The sequence below is a fragment of the Haemaphysalis longicornis genome, unplaced genomic scaffold (assembly GCF_048455015.1).
Source record: "Haemaphysalis longicornis isolate Haplotype H1 unplaced genomic scaffold, Haemaphysalis longicornis Haplotype H1 scaffold_18, whole genome shotgun sequence".
Lineage (NCBI taxonomy): Eukaryota > Metazoa > Arthropoda > Arachnida > Ixodida > Ixodidae > Haemaphysalis > Haemaphysalis longicornis.
This window is the reverse complement of record NW_027526282.1, coordinates 5,883,308-5,905,069: the sequence shown is the minus strand read 5'-3', so window position 1 is coordinate 5,905,069 and position 21,762 is coordinate 5,883,308. Positions and strand designations below refer to the sequence as shown.

Genomic DNA, 21,762 nt, shown 5'->3' with positions numbered 1-21,762 from the left:
TAATTACGAGTGGCACACATTCTTTGCTGGCAGCAGTGTCGAGCGATGACCACGCCCCTTTTCCATACCCAGGTGATTCAAACGTGCGTCAAAAATCACGTTTTTGTTGCAAAAATGAAAACAAAACTGATTTTGAAAGGCCATTTCCTGATCTAACTCCAAACAGCTTTACTTGCTCGAGCAACGCCTGGAACGGTATGAAAAGGCGCTCCCAAAGTATCGTTCAAATTGGACGATTTTGAATAGGCGCGGTAACGAAAGAGTTAATCTGCATAAGTAATCTCACAATGCTTATGAATCCCTTGACTGTCCCTCTAATATGACAAAGTATCTATGGATGCGTACGTAAAAAATGGCCAAAGAGGGCCATGCAGTCTTCTCAAGTGAGTACTCCAAGTTACGTAGTTTCGTAAGTGAAATACTACACATGGAGCCATTCTTGTACTATACCCTTTCCGAGAATCTGTGCAGCGATGAAAGCTCTGAGGGCACCAAGCTAAACAAATCCCGGGTTGCACCTTGAGAGGTTGCCGATTGTTTGTGTTAGCAGTGCGTGTATATTCCTGTTGTGAGACAAAGGGGTAGTGGCTTTTGAGATCACTGTCAACCTCAACGTCACAGACGCCTCATTTATTGTACGCTTTAACTTTGCCGTTAACAAACTGTAACAATCTCTGCTACAGCAAAAACAACGAAACTTCACTAAAATGAACTTTAAAAATTCACTCGAGGTTCACAAGGGTAAAATCTCAACATTAAAGTATTGGAAATTCTTAATCCAGACTACTCAACAATGGTATGGCGTGAAGGACGTCAAAAAATAAAAAAAAAGAGGTGGGGAGAGGGGTAAAGAACATCCCTTAATGGTCGTCAATGGCGTAAAAGGCTCTTGTGAATTCAAAAGCAGTCTTTCATAAATTCACGTGCTTTAAGGGTGGATGTGGCAAATAACACACCCTATCTAATTTGTGCGCTGATTGTAACCAGGCTTTGTGCCCAAGCGCAGTTTACTAAAACTAAGTCAAAAGAGAAATCAGTTTGCTATCTTGTATAGTTCACTTCACAAATAATTAAGAAAGCTTAAATTTCTCCATATTCTTGCGGCACTGTTTTCACAAAGGTGCATTATTGCGCAGTGACCCTGTTTGTTGGTTCTTTCAAAGCTCTGTAGCTATAAATAAATGTAAAAAGCGTATGCAGATGTTCAGCATACACACATTTTTTTCCCCAGTTGGATGAGGCATGGATTTTGTGCCATTTTTGCCAAAATTTGTGCCATTTTTGCCAGTTGTGCCAAAAAAAAAAAAACACTTCAGTGGGGTAAGAGTCTGGATAAATTTAGGATTTCTTAGTTCAGTTATTAAGTGGGATTTGTACCTTGAAAACTATACAAGATAGCTAAAAACTGATTTCTGCTTTGGCTTCGTCATAGCCAACTTTACTCATGCATTGTTTGGTTACAACAGGTGCATAAATAACAAAGTTAGTTTCAATTGCAGCGTCTCCTTCAAAGAGTTCTGCGATGTCCACAGGTCAAACCACGCATTTCACGAATGCGCCCACAGTTCCGTTCACCTTCCCCACAAACGACTGCCCAGTTCACTGCAGCACCTTGACGACACTGTGAAGCGGCTTGCCAAATCGTCGGCGCGATAATCCGAGCCGAATCCCAGACGCCGGCAGCTGGCCCGTCGAGAACTTGGGCACAGTCATGGGCACACCGCCGGCTGGGGCAGTGCGCTGTGCGAGCGGCCGTGAAACAGCCGCACTTGGTGATGAGGACTTTGCAGCCGTGGCTGAGTGACGAGGTGCCACTGGCATTGATTTCGTGACCTGTGAAGGTGCTGAAGGTGGACGCACTGAGTTGATGGGAGCTTGCGGCTTAGGTGGGACCACACTCTTCGCAGCCGCGGCCTGTGGCATGACCGATGGCGTCTTTTTGGTAACTGCCCCTCTTGCACTACCTGCAGAGTCACAAACACGTTCAAAGATGGGACGTTCTTATTTCCATACATGCTCGCACACGTACTTTGGCTATGGCAGTGCAAGATTTGACAAAATTCCAGCACCAGCCATGTCACGAAACATCTCACTGAGCAGGGCAGATAACAAAGTGAGCAAGGAAGAAGCCTGTACTCCTGGTACAAGGCACACAGCTCTGATCTATTTTAGGCTGATCGTCATATGGGTATGTACTGTTTAAGAGGGGGCACTGCTTTTAATATGTCTTCTTTCAATTTTTTAATTAACTCTGTGAAACTTCTCAGTCATGCTGCTTTTTTTCTCACTGATTTCAGATGCGCCATTATTTTTGGAGTCAGTCAATTATTTCCCAAGATAATTAGAGATAATTAGCCCTTTCTGGAGGAACAATACGCAAAACAGTGTCAGTCATTAAACTGCAGCATTTATATTTTCCAATACTATAAACAGTAAGTGGATGCAATAATCGAAGCAGTTTTTTGATGCACCACTTGGAACTAGTTTTAGAGCTCATTAAAGTTTGGTGGCACCCATGGCAAGGAACCATTTTGAATGCCCATTTCAAACACCAAAGTCTAGTGGCCTGTAAAATTAGTTCTGAGAGGTGCATTGAAAAAACGATTTTCTTATTGCATTCACCAGGGTTCATAGTATTCGAAAATGTAAAGATTACAGTTTTATGACTAACACTGTTTTGTCTATTGCTCCTTCAAAAATTGACTGATTATCTCTAATTACCTTAAGAAATATTTGAATGACTCAAAAAATAGTGGCCTATATGAAATCAGTGGACAAAAGGCAGCAAGACTGGCAAGTTTCACAGAGTTTACTTAAAAATTAAGAGAAACTGTTTTAAGAGCTGTGTTGCTCCCTAAATGTGGCAGTGGGAGAAGCACATTTTTAGTACAGTGTTTGAAACGACTGCAGAAACTGTGTTACGAACAGCTTACGCTGTAAAACAGTGTCAACTTACTGTATCCGCTTCAACAAGGTTTGTGCTTGCGTGAGAGACCCCATACTTAAGCTGTAAAACATTGCAAAGTTACCGTACCGCACCTTCTTTAACCAAGGTTGTGCGGGTGTACAGAGACACCAACTTTGAGCACAAAAATTTAGGAAGAAATAAAGCACACCCTTCTGGGTAAGAAAACAACAGTTCCAATTCTAGCATAGAAAAACAGCACGGGCCGCAGTGTCTTCTGCTCTTGGTTAGGTAGAAAATGGCAGCTTTGCTTGTCACCTGAACGAATGTTCTGGTGGAGGCCAACATAGCACTCATGCTACTGCACCACAGAAGCATGCAATTTTTGCATCAAACTGGCTGTCACAAAACGTGCAGATGACAAGGTCGCGTGCCGAGAAAGCAGAAGAAAGTGAAGGAGAGCAGCTGAGGCCCAGTACTAAAGCGAAACCTAGCGCTGGAGTTTGCACAAGCTTTCCTTCAACAAGCCCAGTGTCAGGAATTAATAACAAGCGTTCAATTTTGACATGGCACGGATCCAAAACAAGCTCAAAAGTTGCTGCAACTGCAAAAACATCCACTCCAATGACACCTCGTTACTCGACTAAAGACGTGACTGTTGCTTTTTAACAGGTGATTATCTGCATCCCGATGTCATAATTTGAAGCTGCCAAAAATATGCAAAGGTGTTTCGTTTTTTAGCAGGCACTTAGTACAGTCGAGGCCACTTGTAACAATACCATTTATAACAATATCTACGATATAACGATGAACAAATATGGCATAGTGACCATCCCCTTTTGTGTACATTCTATGGTAAAATAAACCACTTATTACAGTGCTTCAGTGCCCCGATATCAGATATAACGATTGAATCTGGTTCCAGCGTGCGCCAAAAGTACGAGGCACCGCCGACTCACCTCACCGCCAGAATGCGCCGCAAACCGCGATGCGTTTGCATCCCGTCCACCCCTCGGAAAACGAGTCGACTGCGCCACTTACGAGGAAGCGAGGGGAGGAGGAGAGCAGTTCTTCTACCGAACACCCTCTCGCGAGATCGCGCCACTCACTCGCTCGTGAGTCGCCCGTTCACTTGTAGTGTCACATGCGCACTGCTTTTTGAATTTGACTGGGTGCCCGTTCAACTGCCTCTGTTTTTCTGCGGAAGGGACGTTCAAGTGCCTCACTGAAGAGGCAATCAATGTGCAGATAAGAGCTGCGGCAGCACTGCCAGTTACGGCTCTCACGACACGGTTGCCCAGCTTACTCGGGTAGTGTCTTCACAGGAAGCCCAACACATGACAGAGTCCCTCGGGGACTTCATTTCCGCCAAGGATTATTCGCTCAGCTAGGTGAACAAGCTTCGCGTGCGGCAAACAAAGCTGACTGAGCACGGCTTCTTTTCCGCAAATAAATCAAAGTATGACCTTGCTTGCATTCGAATAAGATGTTTTGAGCGCTGTTTTGTCTTTTTTATCCCTTCACAATCTGCTTATAACAATTATCGGTTCTAACGATCGGATTTCCTTGGCACTTGAGTATCGTTACAAGTGGACTAAACTGTATTTGATTGCACCCAATCCACTAATTCCAAGTGAAAATGCCACTCAGTTACAGAAAAGTTGCACAGTTGCCAATCTCACTCTCAGATCCTTAGAGCCAGAAGAAGCTGCAACCAAGTGATCATTGTGTTGATTGCGGGGTTTTAAAGTTTTTCAAGAAAATTAACAAAATTTTTCACATTTCTAGGGGGGGTATAACTGCCCGAAGCTAAGCCATAATGGAGGGCTCTCCGGATTAATTTTGAACACCTAGGGATCTCTAACATGCACCCAAATCTCGACACCCGAGGCGTTTTCGCTTTGCGCCTCCATTTGAAAAGTGGCCACCGCAACTGGGATCAAACCCTCATCATTGGGCTTGCAGCACATGCAGCGCTTTAGCCACTGAGCCACCGAGGCAAGTGCTGCAATTGAGTGAGCATGCACAGGGTTCGTACAGGCTTCAAAAGCGAAAATTCAAGGGTTTTAAAGGACTTTCAACGACCAGAAAAAAAAATTTTCAAGGTCCCCATCTAATGTTTTATCTGCTATTTTTAACTTTTTCAACACAAGGCAAAAGTTTTTTATTGCACAATACCTAAGCACATTAGTGCACATTTAGCTTGGCACTAACGGGTTCGTGAATGCTCCCCCAGCTCTATTTTTTATTTCATGGTAGGTAGTTGAAGGTTTTTCTTTTTTCTTGGTGTTTTGCTCAGGCTGTTTGATTTCAAAAGAAGTTCGTTGCATTGCCTGCATTGCCTGCTTTGTCAGCAAGAGCACCAGCTGAAATTAAATCAGCAAGTGTTGGTGTAAGGCAGGACGAACTATGTACACGTCCACCATTTGCACGTACAAGCAAACGCAGATGGACCGTATGAGGCACAGAACACATGCAATGGGCGAGCGTCCACAAACTAGATGGAAGATGCAAGAGAGAGAACAGATGCCGGCTTTCACTGGATTGTATTGTGACGTGGATTGGATTAAGAAGTGCCTGCTCCCAATGTTGCCTCGTAATACTGAAAATCCACTTGTAATTTCACGCAATACACTGAAACTTGACTGTTACAATGTTTCTTTACATTTGTTAACACCTAAAATCCACGACAAACACTTTAAATTCTTGTGAAAAGACAGGGCCATTGATTCCCTCCAGAAAAATCAAGGGTATAAAAGGACCCTTTAAAAATTCCAGGACTGTCCAGGCTTTCAAATTGACACTTCTGAATTCAAGGGTTTTCAAGGTTTTCAAGGACCTGTGCGAACCCTGAATTGTAATAAGACAACGTAAAACAATCCATGCCAGACCTGGTTCCTTCTTGGGTGCAGAGGCAGCGGGCTTTTTGGGTGGGGCAGCGGGCTGCTTGCGGGGACGGGTGGCTTTGGCCTTTGTCGGGGCAAACTCTTCGTCGTCGTCGTCACTGCCCCCGCCAAAGTCGTCGTCCGAGGCGTCGTCTTCCTCGTCCTCCTCCGAGGCAGAACTCTCCCCATCCTCGTCAGGTCGGTAGTCTTCCTCCTCAGGTGCCGCTGCAGTCATAAAAGGCATAGAGTTTCTTCACACTAATATGTACCGGAGGGAAATCTGTTGCTGCAATCGTGTGCCGTCGTGGGCGCCGCCATCGCAGCTAACAACATTCCTCCCGTACTTGGCTTGGCTAGCCATGTGGCTTCTTTTCGCCCTTGAAGCCAAAATAAGCAAAAAAAAAGTGTAACATTTTTTTTTTGTCCGTCTTGCATGAAGCTTCTGAATAATCAAATAATCTCTCACAAATAAATGCCTTGGAGCTGCACATTGCCATTGATAAAACGACTTTAATTTTTACTTTACAGTAATACTGATGTTTTTTGTGCAGTTGCGGGCAACTTTTGAGCTATGATAAACTATGATAAAAGGGAAGCTTTTAAGCCACGTCGCCAACTCATGGAGACCAAAGATGGCCAGCAGAAGCTAAAATGAAAGAACTCACAGTGCTGCTATTTACGTGCAAACTGCCTACAGGTGACCTGCATTGGCCTAAAGCACAGCAAGATGCTGGCGAACAAAGAGCAGCTGCTCAAGTCAAGACTTCCCGAAAATGAGGATCTGAAACTGCTGCTCAGAGCTGCGACTAATTGACTGTGCAACCTATGTTCAACAGTGCAAAGACAATTAGGTGCTCAAATACTGAGCCAAATTTAAGGCACACACACACGTGCCTTATTAAGCCAACACGTGGTTATGATCTAACCTCCACATACGTGCTCATTGAATAAAACAGCACCAAGGGAACACAAAATTGCAGATAACAAGGTAATCTACAGAGATGGTTGAAAAAATTATGCAACTATCCATTGGTGGGTCGTTAAGAGGCACACTGGTCTTAATTTTTGCAGTTATGATGATAAAAATTGGAGGACTTTTGTAGTTTTTCATTCTGATTGTAGGTATGAAATTTGTTTTTGTGCAAAGTGACTATATTCAAATTTATTTCAAAAGAGTTGGCACGCCCCTGTTTCGCACAAGGCTCACACATGTTAGGCTTTTTGGCAGAGCCTTGGTGTTGTGCAAAAAGGCCCTCCCTGAAAGTCATGTTTTGCTAAAAAAGCTCATAAGTCATCCGGTGCATCCAACTTTTCTTGATCTACCATAAGTGAACTTCAAATATTGGAAAACCTCTAATACTTCGAACGGCAAAACTGTGCTCCGAATTGTACCGAACAGCAGACACTACTCGCAGAGTATTCAAAGCGTCGAATATTTGCCCACCTTTAGTACTCACAGAATATTTTCCTGTAAGCATAAAGGAAACACTTTTTGAATGCAAACAAACAAACAAACAAAAAAGCTTTGCCAAACACGGTGTTTCGCAAGCAAACAGGTATTATCGTTTGCACTGCTGAGTGTCAAGCCTACATGACCAAAATTTCAGGTCAACCTATCACAGGCCTCGGATGACAACAGCGAGAGGTTGCACAACTGCTTTGGCACAGATGTATAGTATCTTCTTTGTGCACTACTGGCTGCTGCGAGAAACGGTTCAGTTTACACACACACTGTGCCTAGCGTTTGTTGCCGACTACAACAGGCAAGTGTTTGTGTTGAATGGAATGGACTTTTAGGCGCCATTCCTGCCATAACTTGTACTTCCACCTTCACAGGCAGCATCACTAATCACCTGTCACCGTAGGACAAAAGATTGCTTCTGAGCAGTTTTTATGCAACCCACCCGTTATGTAATACCCCGAACGGGGTCTTTAAGGAAACGAAATGAATTTATTTTCTCAGCAGCAAATGTGCCACACTAAACATGATTGTTATCATACCACCAGCACTACTAGCCACAAACGTTGAGTGCCAGATGCACCGTAGATGTTTTGTGCATTGAACTTACAGACAAGGCATGAATTGCTGTGTGTGGTGCTCATATCAACAGCTGTATGCTGGCTACTTCGGGTGAAAGCTTTGCCATTTTCATTTTGTGCTTGTTGTGTTGTGCAAGCGCTCAACATTAAGTACAAACTGATATTTCTATTATCGTGTACTAGCTAACACAGAGGTCAATTCGTTCTTTCTCGTTTTTTTTTTTTTTTTTTGTAAAGCATGCTTCTTCTGAGGATCTTCAGATTTTCTAAGAATTTGTGCTTGGCGATAAGATGTGGTTTACAACCATGTAAAACTATTGTTTCAAACAAACCAAGCAGCTCCTCTAGCTTCGAAGCCAAGTTGCATGACAGACAGCGTTTGCTCATCTGGAGCGAAACATGATGTCAGCCGAAAACAGATGACAGCCTGCCCTTGTCAACTTTCACCAAGAATTCCTGCAGCCCATAGCACAACACTAGCTACAACCCACCTCGTAACAACCATCCTTAGCATGACGTCAGGCCAAATAACCAAGGAACAATGCTAATGAACAGCACCTTGCGCACAGCTGACAGGCACTGCATGGAAAAGCATGGCGCAGCAGTGAAGGCCACTAGAAGTCATCTTACAGGCCATGTGGTAAAGCTAAATAGGCCCTCAACTTGAACATCCGCTTACAGGAAGACTAAAAGAATTGCACCATCTTCCCGTAGGCAACCCTGAGTAGTATGCGAAGCAGCCATGGGGTCGACTGAAGTTCCCATTAGTTTTCAGTTCGTCGTTTCCGGTGACGTTCGGCTTCTCGTGCCTTCATTGTATCAGTAGCTTCTTGACGTAGTTTGAATGAGTGAAGGACATATGGCGCGTTCGTAGCACATGCTCCTGTCTCGGTTTGTAGCGCAGTGGGAAGAGTGCCGCGTACCTCCCGTTGCGGCCAGAGAGTCGTGGGATCGAAACTGGGCGCCGCCTAACTATTCCTTTTTATAGTGGACTGCGCTGACGTCAGCCCAAACGCTGACGGGGCTGAAGAGACGCGCATGCGCAATAGAGTGTGGACGGTGGACGGCGGACAACGACAACAAGGGAGGGAGGGACACAGCCCAGAGCATGAGATGCTTCGTATCTAAAAATTGACATCTGTGCCACTTGGTGTGAACAACAAGAATGCGATAAACATGTTACACAATTGTTGTTCAGAACTGTGAGCATCAAAAAATAGAATAAGATGCCCCACAAATTGTAGCCTAAATAAGGGTAATTCATTATACAAATGCTACCGTGTGAGAACAGAAATTGAAAGAAAATAGAATAAGATGCCCCACAAATTGTAGCCTAAATAAGGGTAATTCATTATACAAATGCTACCGCGTGAGAAGAACAGAAATTGAAAGAGACGTCTACACTTGTGTGACCACACATCTGAATGCAAAACATTGCGACTGCGGGCTTTCTCTAACCTTCAGTGAGAATGAGACCGTTCCACAACATGTTTGTTCAGTGAGCATGTTGGTTTTTCGATGAGGTGCTCGGCTGCATGACACCATCTATCATTCGGTCGAACAGAGCTGGTAGTGGTGACTGTGTGGCGGAAAAATTTGAAGAGTGACTTCCAAATTCACGTATTTAGGCGCCATTTGCTAAAATTACTCTTTAATTAGAACACATTTTAGTCAGTTTCTACATGTAATTAAGGCCTTCGACTGATTTTCGAGAGCCTAGAGTCAATTTTCCGACACTTGTTTTCTTGTTACCATTACAAAATACTGACACCATCTAACTTTTGCTCTTTTACTTGTTTTTTTTTTCCCCTCTTTTCCGGAACGCGCAGAGCAAATGTGTACTGTTATTTACCTTGATTCAGCTTATTTGCGATGTGATGAGTGAATGTATATTTTTTATTCGTTTTTGAGTGTATGCTTTATTTGTTTTCTTTTTATCATTAAAGGAGCCATGAAGAGAAAATGCAAGTTGGTTTTATTCGATAGATTTCGTGTTTTATAGTGCCCCCAGCGCTTGTCCGGATACAAATGGTGCTTTATTCACTGAGAAATTAAACAATTTAGGTTAAAAATTTGATTTTCTCGCTCAATCGTGCGTTTTCGTGGTCCCAAATGACATCACAGGAACCGACCGCTCTGCAGCCTAGAGTACCTTCATTCACGCATCCGCCGTACAGGGTAGAGACACGTATACGCTGGCGCCGCCATTTTCGGTTGCTCGCTCACCGCCGAAGCAAGTCATTGTGTCAAAACCGCGCTAAAATTATCGCCGCAACGCGGTTTACTAAAGAAGTTTGAATCATATTGTCTGTTTCGCGTTGGTAGGTCTCGTGGGAAACGAAAAGAATAACGCGTTGAGCCCGTTGGCCCAATTGCGGCGGCACGGGACCGTTCAAAGGTTGTCTCCACCCTGTACAGCGGTGTTGGTTTGTTCCCGCGTTTCTTTACGTTTCGTAACCTAGATGGCGCCACCATACCGTGGCAAGCGTTTGGTTTGGTTTTGCCCGCATTTAAACCTGGCTTGTTTTTGTTCTGTGAGAAAATATTCGTTCCCTGAAACAGTGCTCGCTCGACAAATGGGGTCACGTAAGACACCGTTGCTTGCGTCAATCGGCCAGTGTCGTCTGAGACAACCCCAAGCCCCGTAGTGCTGTGCAGCTAAACCAAGCATGCTGTGCGCAGTACGAACAGCAGAGCGCATCAGTACTTCTATGTTTACATGTGCTTTCGTAACTTCCACTGTTTGTCCCATCATTCTTATTGCTTTGTAAAGAATGTGCCCTAAATTTAAGCGCAAATCGCTCGTTCGTCTAGTTTGTAAGCTCTACCTAATTTGCATCTGCTTCTGCCAGCCTCCGCCAATCGCAGAGCTTAGCTCATGTGACATCATAGGTTCTGTTGCGGGAAATGAGCTGGTGGGTCGCATGACCATTCCCGTTTTTCCTAATTATGTAGCTTATTTGAGCGAAGTTTACGTTAAAAGTGGTGTCCGTATGATTCTAACGAGGCAATCTTTTGAATGAACCAAACTTGTGTTTTCTCTTCATGGCTCCTTTAAGTGCATCGATTATTTTTTCGTGCATTTTCATAGGTAGTTATTCACTGTGTACTTGTCTGTATTCGAACGATTTGTTGCCTATTCTTTTCTCTATTTTTGCTGTCTTTACCAATTAATTGTTATAACATATACCTCAACCTTAGTCTGTATTTAATTTGAAATTTTATCCTGTTTTTTTTTTTTTCCGTTTTTGATGTTCAGTGCTAGTACTTTTGCTCATGTAACCCCCCCCCCATGTAATACCCTCTCACGAGGGCCTTTTGGGGTATTATGAATAAATAAATAAATAAATAAATAAATAAATAAATAAATAAATAAATAAATATCATTGGCACTGGCATCAGCTCCGGTGGAAAGGCACTTTGGTGTGTCGTTGTCAGCTGCGGCTACAGATGACAAAGGTACTGGAAGCACGCAACGCTAGCCTAGTAAGACTTCTGCACTTCTGCAATAAAACGAGGCTGCAGCGCATACCAGGTGGTACCGGTCGTGCACCGACTTCTTCCGACTGCACGACCTCCTCGCCAGCTAGTTCCAGGCCCTCGGGAAACATGGCCCCGTCATTCTGCACCCCGGGAGTGTCTCCCAGGTTGCCTGCAAAGTCGCAGAAGGCAAAAGAGTGAGCTAATAGTTGCGGGGCAGTTGCAACAAGTACACAGTAAAGCAGGCCAACTTAGAACGCATCAGTGACCAGAGGACATCAAATGGCTAATATTCAGCTGGCACAAGATACAAGGACACCGACCGATTTTTTGGACCTGGAGGGAAACGAAAAATGGTTCGAGTAAAAGAGCAGCCCAAAAAATTCTTATGGGACAACTGGTGGTTCCTCGGGAAAGTAGTCCGGAATATCCAGCAAGTCCGAATGTTTGGAGTCCGAAAAAATGGTCGGCTACTGTAGTTCATTTTACAAATTGCATGCAGCAGAGTGGATGCTACATTGTTATCAACAATCGGCCACTGAGTGCATCTAACTGGCTGTGACATTCTACAGTGGCCAGCTCAAGAAAAGCCACGACAGGGACAACGAGCATTGGGCCTTTTTACCTGTCGCTTTCCTTCAGCCGGCCATCGCAAATTATGACGGGGAGTTATACCAGGCCAATGCTACTTTTTCTAGTTTCGGTTCTATTATTGCGCGCCTAGAGGCAGTGGCGCTGGGGAAACACTCCTCTTTCTCAATTTTTTTTCTTTCCGCTTCTCTCCGGCGCGCTGGGGGCGCGCATGCGCGATAACGGTCACCGCAGTTGCTGCTTCCGCAGTCCGCACGGCGAGCAGCGAGGCCGACGCCGACGCGCGTCTCATCATAGTGGGCGATTTCTCATATGTGCTCCCTCGAATATTACGGTGCTACAAAAGGGACGCCAAGAACACCAGGATGAATCGTAACGCGAAGACTGAGTGCTGTTAGCAAAAGGTGAGAATGTCGTTCGTATGCTGTACGTGAAGCTGAGCTGAAGGATAGGACTCATGTTGTGCGTGTGCTGTGCTTGAAGACAGACAACCGTGTCTGTGTTGTATTGGTCATCGGTGTTCCTCGCCACACGTCGCGTTCGCGCACGTAACGCGAATAAAGTGTTCAAGTGATATTCGAGCTGGCGTCGTTACTGCTCAAGCGGCGTGGCTTCGTGCCGGCGGAGAGAGGACGGCGAGGCTTGCCCGTTGGAGGCAGCGGGGTGGGTGGCGCCTGCGGTTGCCGGGTGGGAATGGGGGGGACACACCCGCCGCGGTGGCTCAGTGGCTAAGGCGTTGCGCTGCTGAGCACGAGGTCGCGGGTTCGATTCCCGGCCGCGGCGGCCGCTTTTCTGATGGAGGCGAAAAGCAAAAACGCCCGTGTGTACGAGATTTCGGCGCACGATAAAGATCCCCAGGTGGTCAAAATTAATCCGGAGCCCTCCACTACGGCGCGCCTCATCGCCTGCGTTGCGTCGGCGCGTTAAACCCCACAATCAATCAATCAATCAATCAATCATGGGGGGGACACGGGGAGGGGGGAAGAAACCAACCGGCATGAGAGGGGAGAGCGTTACCTCTCCCTCACGCAAGCTGCGCGCCCTCGCATTGTTGGCATGGCAATTATAACGCCTTCAAGGCCAACATGGTGGCGGCGTTGCTAGGGCAACAGCAACGCAGTAATGTTTCCCCAGGCTCACCAGGGGAGAATATGCCGCATGAGTCACAATTAGCCCGGACGCTGGGTTGAAGGCTAAGAGTCCGCCTCCTGGTTATACCCCTGTCACATGGGCACTTTCAATCACGATTGAAGTGAATCGCAATCAAGTTTTCGAGCGCACTCGACGCACTTCCGCTGCTACACAGCCCGTTTCAATCGCGATCGAAAAGTTGCACCGGTTGCACTCGTGTACGCTAGATGGCGCTAACATTGTACTTGCGGCCGGCGTCTGGTAACTTCTCACGGTCGTAGGTATACGTAACTATGTAAATGTTACCTCACGCTTATTTGGGTCACGTTATTTACACAGTTTGTAGCGTTAGTTGAAGTTTTCACCTTCTGTGTCATTACTGAGCGGGGACGAGAGTATCGCCGTTTTCGTTCGATCGCGCTTGAGAAACCAGGATTGAGTTCGAGCGGGATCGAGCTCGATCGCGATTGAAACTGCCGTGTAGCATGCGCCCGATCCGGATTGAGTTCGATCTGGATCGACTCAATCGCGATTGAAAGTGCCCATGTGACAGGGGTATTAGATGTGCTTAGCAGCAGATTGTTGAGAACTGTCTAGCATCCACTGCGTTGTATGGAACTTTTTGTAAATGGGCAAGTTTGTAAAGTGGTGTTGTGTAAACACAGTACACAGATAACATTGTACGAAAGGTGCAAAACAACACGCACAAAAACAAACACTGCTCCTTTCAAACCTGTGTTGTTTCCACAACGCCAGTTCACCAATTCACCTTCCTAGCTGCAGTTCAGTCCTTTTTTTGTACCATGCCCTTTTTTCATACGCACAGCACTGGTAATGCCGTCTTCTCCCTTTTGTCTTGCGCTGTCTTCATGCCGTGTTACATGGTGGCAGTCAGCGGCCAAGCCAAGGCTACCAGAGCCACTTAAAAGGGCCTGGCAAATGTCTAAACCATTTTTTTAGCATGATGAACAATCACCTGCTATGATGCACAGCTTCTGGCAGGCATGTGCACACTGGGCCATATATCGCCATAAACAGCGAGAACCAGACAACAACTTACGAGCTTGCCTAACACGTTCTTGTCTCTTCCTTGCATCCGTAGTTCTCGTAGCCTCAAGTATAAAAGAGGCCAAATTTGCTACACACAAACTGCAGCAATTAAAGTTCTTGACTATTATAACTTGTTCGAATTAGCTGTTATGTGTGACAGATTCTTTGATCACTGCCTGTTGCACAATGAAGAAAAAATCTGAGCCCCCTCTAGAGACGGCAATGCCGGGCAACCCAGGCTTTTACCATGATGTGTTTCTCTTTCTCTCTGCAGAATATTGGGAAAGCATTTGGATAGGCTATGAGCTAAATGTTTTTTTTTTTTAACTGAAGTCAGTCGGGGCTTGTCCAAACATACTTCGCAATGTCGCCTACAAAAAAGGAGGGAGTGTGTGCACTGCAGTCAGCATGTGCTCTCGCAGTGCTTGATGGGTGCTATGCTGTAACTTGGCCAGGCTTTCGATCTGAACACGGAATGAACAGTTCCAAGCTTGCCTCTGCCTTGTCATCATGTGATCAGAGTTGACTTTCGCGCAAGAAACATGCTGTTCATGCTACCACGATTAAAGGGACACTGAATACACAACCGAAGTTGGTCTGAATAGATAGATTGGCATCGCCAGAAAACGAATATAGGTACCCATCTCTGAGGCAGCACCTTTAGAATAGTTGTTCCTGAATTATTTTCTTATAAACAGTCTGTCCTTTTTCAAGTGGGCGAAGTGCCGCAAACACAAGAGGACTGTGGGAATTCATCAGTGACAAAGTTGCAAGACAAGACGTCACTACTAAACCAGAGTACTTAGGGGTTACCAAAGAACAAGCCCAAAATTAGCCACAAACGTGGAAAGAAGTTAATGCAGAACAGTTCCCAGGTCATCTATGCCAGCAATACACAGGAGTCTATACGAGGAGCCGACAAGGCAGACAGATGGACCAAACAGAGCGATCTGCTCTGGCCTCGCCTGGTGCCCAGGTTTTCATGAAAATGTGCCTTCATTCAGAATACATGTCAATTTTTAGTACGCCATTCCTCCTGACAATAATGCCAAGAACATGTCTTCTTTATGTTCTGTGACCAGCGCCTGCTCACAGAACATATCCTATGCTGTTCAAGCTGGGTACTCGTTTACTCTGTTTGTCGTTTGCCGCGCCACGCAATCTTGTTTGATAGACCACAAGCCTGGACTTTTCTTCTTTGATGAACAATGTTCATGATTAAGTTCGATGGTTCCAGAAAGACTGGTGCTGAGAGATAAGTGCTCACAGGGCAACCAACACATCATTTAATTTGCCGACAAGCCTGTGCACGTGCCTCTGTTGACTGCTTCTTCGATGCTTGTGTATTCTTTAAGTTCTTTAATTAAGGAGCACAAGTTCGCTCCAATAAACTTTATTCCTTCAAGCGCCTCGCGCCATCCTTGGCTACGTGACAGTAACAATACCGCACCTGGGATAGTTTAACTCTTTCGGGACCGCTCCATAGGCCATCGATCACATATGATCGATGGTTTCGCGAGCCTGCAGAATACAAATTCTCGCTCGATGGAACACCTAGCGACATCTAGGAGATAGTTTGAAAACTGGGGTTTTCTCTTTTGTGAAGTTCTGCCTCGCCTCGCCTCGTATATCTTCGCCTTCTACTGTGGATTTTAATGATGAGAGTGGCAGTGAAGAGTTGGATTGCGGCTTTAGAGATCGGATTTCAGCTCGAGTGAGGATTCGGGTGTCGATCAGCCTGGAACATCAAATCGCGCTCAAAGGTGGGTGTTGGTTTCGGTTTCAATTGGCTCTGGAGTAGGTATGTGCGCTCAAAATATGTTCTGGCTGGTTTATATTTGTTCGCTAGGGTGTTAACTGCCTATGGTGGTGATCTCCTGCCACCAGCGCAGAAACGGATAAAGTTTTCGCCGAGATGAGAGCCCAGCATGTACCTGAGCGACGACATAGCAATGGCCCTAGTGCCAAAGAGATCACAAACAAAACAAAAAAAAACAGTTACACCTAGCCACATCAAACTTTCGCGATGAAGAAACAAAGCATTGTGTTAGATTTTGCATATTCTGAAATAATTTTATTCTTTTTTAATATCTTTATATTTATGCTTTTTTCCATATTTTTCTTTAGTTTTTTTACGAAGTTCTTACTTTCAGATTTTTTCATGGTTCTATCGTCAGTGTTGAAGTAAAACTTGGTATTGCATGTCAAAGAACATATAATTAGCTGCATTTTGGTATGTGCTAAGGCAGGATGGTGCCGTTGCTTTATGTAATAAAAAATTTGTACCGAGACCTCCCTTTTTGATCACTTTTTCCGGCGGTCCCGAAAGAGTTAAGTACTGCTGCTTGCATAACAAACCATTTTGCAACACCAACCGTTCTTCTGGTGGAGAATGCTGCAGTTTTCGGCCTGCAGGGCTGGGGGTTGCCCATTCTGGGATAGGCGCAAAGCCGCTTCGAGGTCTCGCTGAAACAGTTTGTCGTCCAGTGATGCCCTCCTGCACACAACAAAAGCAAGGGGAGAGTCTTGCAACGATCTCCTGGGGACAACAGCAAAGATACGTTTTTTTTTTCTTTTTAGCGAAGCTCATACCGTGATTCCATGTATTTTTTTAATGTCCGCAAACGAAAACTTCTGAGGCTCTACGTGTCTTTGAAGCACAAGGCATTCTATAGAACAAGGTGTTGAGAGTGCTATTACGACGCACACACGCCTTTCAAAACATTTGCACCTCCAACTTATACGTCTCATCACTTTGATATGCATTTCGAGTAGATTAGTCATCAATAGACATAATATCCAAGACCAGTAGAGCCAAAAATAAAGGTATGTGCATCTTGGTATGCATCTCTCTTAAGTGAGACTGTCGTCACCAAACAAGTGAAACAAGATTTGCGATCTATGCTCACGATACAATGATAACGAAGAAAAGACAAAATGACAATGAGGCAAGACCAGGATACTTACAGTTGGTTTCCCTGTGGCTCCCACAGAAAGGTACATGAGGCACGTGTACAATTTCACACCAGACAGAGCACACACTAATTACTTTGCTTCTGTGAAAAAATCACTGAACTGGACCTAACGGTCATACAGTGCAGGACATCCCATAGGACAGGAATGTACAAGCGAGATTCCGCAGTATTTTCAAGGAAGACCTGCTGGAGGTAGACAATGATATTTTAGACCAAAGTTACCCCAAGGCTATGAGGCATACCACAGTGAAGGGCTGTTTGACACTGGCTGAGGATTTTTCAGGGTGCGACAAAATACTCTACACACCAACGTTTCCATCAGAAAAATAGCTTTTGTAAGTGGGAATCGAAACCATATACCAATGCTGCACAGAGAAATGCCTCAGCCACCGATCCACTGCAAAGGGAAACTGTGCAGTGTCGTCTAACATCAGGAGAAACATTTATTGTATGTTCCGCGCATAACCCGCACCAAAAATACGAAAATTTCAGGGGTGAAGTAAAGGTGCGGATTATATACAAGGTACTTCTTTTGGTGCAGCTTCACTGCAATGCGCGCTGGGCTGTGATGCCCCTACAGCCGTAAAAGCGACTAAGCCACTGTTATCCTATTGACAGTGCTTATTTTGCACACACAGCTCAACAATATATACCAACCTGAAAAAAGGTATGCGGCAAGTCATTTAGTTACGTAGTCAGCTAGGTAAGGTCTTTTGCATAAGCAAATGTGTAATGTTGCTTGAGTAGCAGCTTTTTTCCATCATTTTATGACTGATTGATAGTAGGGTTTAACGCGCCGACGCAATGCAGGCAATGAGGCGCGCCGTAGTGGAGGGCTCCGGATTAATTTTGACCACCTGGGGATCTTTAATGTGCGCCACAATCTCGTACACACCGGCGTTTTTGCTTTTCGCCTCCATCAGAAAAGCGGCCGCCGCGGCCGGGAATCGAACCCGCGACCTCGTGCTCAGCAGAGCAACGCCATAGCCACTCCGACGGGTAGGTAATGTTACTGCTTTTTATCCAGAACAGACTTTGTATTTCTGTTGATATGAAAACTGCCTTTCAAGTTCTTCGCAGTTAGTCGCAATAAAGTGAGAGGTTTGGGATCATTTAAATTATGCAAGACTCCTAAATTAGAACCAAACGCACACAACTTACCCTGCTTTCTCCTTCTGGTCAGTAGAGTTTGAACTTGCCGCTCCTTTTCGATCATCCTTCGATTTCTTTTCGGGTTTTTTCGGTGCCTCCTTGGTGGATGAAGGTTTGGTGCGTTTTGATGGTGGAGCTTCTCCTGACTTGAAGTCGTCGTCTGCATGCAAATATTGCCGCCAAATCACCCACACACTTATTATTGTTCTGCCTTTACCATTACCCCTCTTTTTTACTCATCCTCATCCCTTTAGCACGCACTTTAAATCAATCATCTAAAGCAGCCCTGAAGCAGGTCTCCATCAATCACATTGACACTCATTGAAAACGGCTTCCACCTGATTTTCGTTTTTTTTTCCACCGGGTCTAAAGGTATAGCTGGCGTAACTAGATTCCAGAGGCTAAAGGTACACCAGATGTATGTGGATCATAGGAAGCGACTGACTTATCCAGGACTGCGAGTATAAAGACAGTCAGAAGTAGCTTGTAATGATATACCGAACGCAGCTGCTGGTGTACTCTGAGCAGTTTAGAGGTACTCTACGCTCTCACGGTGAGAGCAGTTTGTCTTGATTTTCACCAAAGCGGCAAAACTGCTTTTGCTCACGGACTGGCCAGAGTTACCGCTAATTATTAACGCAGTGTCTGGAGTCCCGTCCAACAGCTCTCTAGCAGGGCCTTGCAGTGCCGTCCGACAGCGCTGCAAGCATATGTTCCCGTGCCGTCCGGCCGGCTAGCCAGTCCGGCGCTTGAGTGGCGGAGCTTTCAGCGCGCGGCCAGCACCGCCCCTTCGAGCTTCAGTCGTCTTTTGACATTGTTATGAAAGAAAAGAAGTTTCTTATGACGCACTAGCCAGCTCAAGATCGGACGCTGGCGAGTGGTTATGTAAGACGTTGTGTTAATGTATCCCTATGAGCAAGCAAGCCGAAACCAAGGTGCAATGTGCGCTCACCCAGTGACTAGGGCACGTTGGGCGCGCGACGCGTGTCGCGAGATGAGGCGGTGTTCGGACTTGCGACGAGAAATGATACGGTTTCATGTAGCTACAATGTAAGACCTGTGTAACTTCCTTGGTGCTTAAACCATTTGCAGTCAAAGAATATTATGTTACATGGACGCGACAAAAACAGGTAGAAATCACTCTAAAACACATGCTACTAACCTGGAATTGTACCGAAAGCATTGCGGGTTGCGGGAAGAGTCGAAAATAACGAGCTCAAGCAGACACTTTTCAACACATCTTGTTGCAAGAAGATGGATGGATGGATGGAATAAACTTTAAGACGAGCTTTAGGTGCTGATGTTAGGGGCACCTGCCCTGTGAGGGGTCTTCTTTAGTCCGGAAAACCCAGGTCCTCGCTGGCTGCTCTTGCTCTTCGTACCAGGTCTCGCGGGTCGGAGAGGTCTGAGCTGATCAGCTGGGCCGCCCACTGCTCGTAGGTGGGGTTGGGGTTTAATAAATTTAATACACACGTTTGCTTCTAACACCTGTATCCCAGACCGCAAAGTTCGCTTCTTTTAACAGACGCAGAAGTTCTGGCACCTTGGAACTCCACGATGAAACTCTATGGGTGTTTACTACTCGCCGATAGAGGTACGACAAGGCTGCAAGTCAGCCTACCGTCCCGCTATGCATCCAGCTACCTACGAGGATGACTTGCTTTGACAAGTCAAAGTAGTTTCTGCGCACTGATGAGTCGCACACTGTTTGTCGATTAGTGCATGTATATGCTAAAGCCACTGACCAAAGAGCCAGGCAGCACGGACGCTGCTTGCCGGCCCAGCGGGCTCGCCTCGGCGGGCCGGGCAAACCTTGACTGGGCGGCGGCTCGCCGCCGTTTGGCATTGCGGATGTAAACAAACGTTTTGTTACCGGCTATGTCAGGCTCCATTCGGTTTTCGTGATTAGCTATTCGGTTTTGCGATGGCGTCGCGCGACGAGGGATGAGCAATAGGCTCCACCGTCGCAAAGCGACGTAAAGCGAAGGCCGCTTCATCGCTTTGCTCACAGGGATACATTAACACAACGGCTTATATAACCACTTGCGAGCGTCCGATGTTGAGCTGGCTAGTGCGCACATAAGGAACTTCTTTTATTTCGTGCTGGCCGTGTGCTGAGAGTTCTGCTTCAAGCGCTGGACCGTCCGGACGGCACGGGAGCATACACTTGCAGCGCTGTCTGACGGCACTGCAAGGCCCAGCTAAAGAGCCGTCGGACGGAACTCTATACACTGCGATTATTTAATCACTACTCTCTGCTCCTGCGTATCTTTAACATGAGAGATCCTGGTACATTTGACGTACACATTAGACGTTTCAATTTGGTGTTCACAACCTCGCCGAAAAGAAATAAAGAGTAATAATAACCATTGGAAGTCAAATTGGATCTGTCCAAAACACCATTGGACCAATTGGAACCAACTGCACTTCCAGATGGTTCAATGGTGTTTTAGACAGGTCAAAATGGACTTCCAATGGTTTTTTTTTCTTTCTTTTTTTTTTTTTAGGCTGGGAAGGAAACAAGAATAGTGTTATTTCAAATCTTGGTGGCGAGACACTCATGCTTGAATGCTATATGACACACGCACACACATACACAGAAACCACATACGAAAGAAACACACAGTTGGAGTTATAAACAGATCGTTTAGACCATCACCCATGGCGATACGGAACAGCGTCCAAGTTGAGAGAAGGTTGCACATACCCTCGTCACTGCCGACTTCCAGCTTCGCGTAGTTGATAACTTTGACAGACCTGTAAATAAAGCGAGGTGGAATCATTTACCGGACAGTTGACCCTGCATATAACTCAGGGTTCACAATGTGAGCTGGTAACTATAACTTCCGGCCCATTGCGGAACACAATAACCTCTACACTTATATGTTTGTACAGTTTTCGATACAGTGCCTGCTCCAGCAGTCGGGTTTTTGAGACGATGGAGAGCATGCATGGTATGAACGTGGAGCGTAAACGCAGAACAGTACTGATACCCTAGTTAGCGAGACTGCGAATCTTGTGAGATGGCTCGCGTTGTAAAAAAACAAGTTATTTCAGACCAAGAATGACTAGTACCGTCACCTGAACGGCCTACGCCGACAAACCGAACGACACACCCTCACATACCTTGACGACCTTCGTCCTTCGGCCATGCCTCGATCTCTGAGATTCACGAGAGAGTCAGCAAACGTAAAGACGATGCGGGCAGTATGTGTTATTAAAAGCGCATAAAAATGCCGGGAAAGTGCTGCAACCTCATTTGAACGCTGCTTACAAAAGTTCGCGCGGGAGAGAAACTTTTTTTGTTGTTGTTGTTCTTGCTACAAGGTCAAGTAGCGAATTAGCCGCGCCGCAGTTGAGCGGAGTTTCGTTTACTACCGTAGGTGTAGACTTTTCGGTTTTCCTTTTATCTGAGCTTGCAGCGTTGAATGATTACACTCTGTCACAGTGAGCATAGCATGCACTCGCTCGCCTCGAGGATTTTACATTTTACTGCACTTCTGCTACGCAGGCGAAGGAAAACGACGTGATTTTGCAGGTCTCTCTACCCTCT

The 21,762-nt window shown here is 45.6% G+C and overlaps 1 protein-coding gene across 1 annotated transcript; it reads right to left on the bottom strand.

Moving 5' to 3' along the window:
• Positions 1-1,402: 1,402 nt before the first annotated feature.
• LOC144166593 (uncharacterized) lies at positions 1,403-21,748 on the bottom strand. The gene is made up of 7 exons (XM_077696100.1): positions 21,336-21,748; positions 20,917-20,966; positions 18,219-18,369; positions 16,458-16,579; positions 11,363-11,482; positions 5,797-6,015; positions 1,403-1,964 (listed from the first exon to the last, which is right to left on the bottom strand). Exons 1-7 carry the CDS (start codon positions 21,359-21,361, stop codon positions 1,600-1,602), a joined length of 1,053 nt encoding a protein of 350 aa, XP_077552226.1. The 5' UTR covers positions 21,362-21,748; the 3' UTR covers positions 1,403-1,599.
• Between the last annotated feature and the right edge of the window lie 14 nt (positions 21,749-21,762).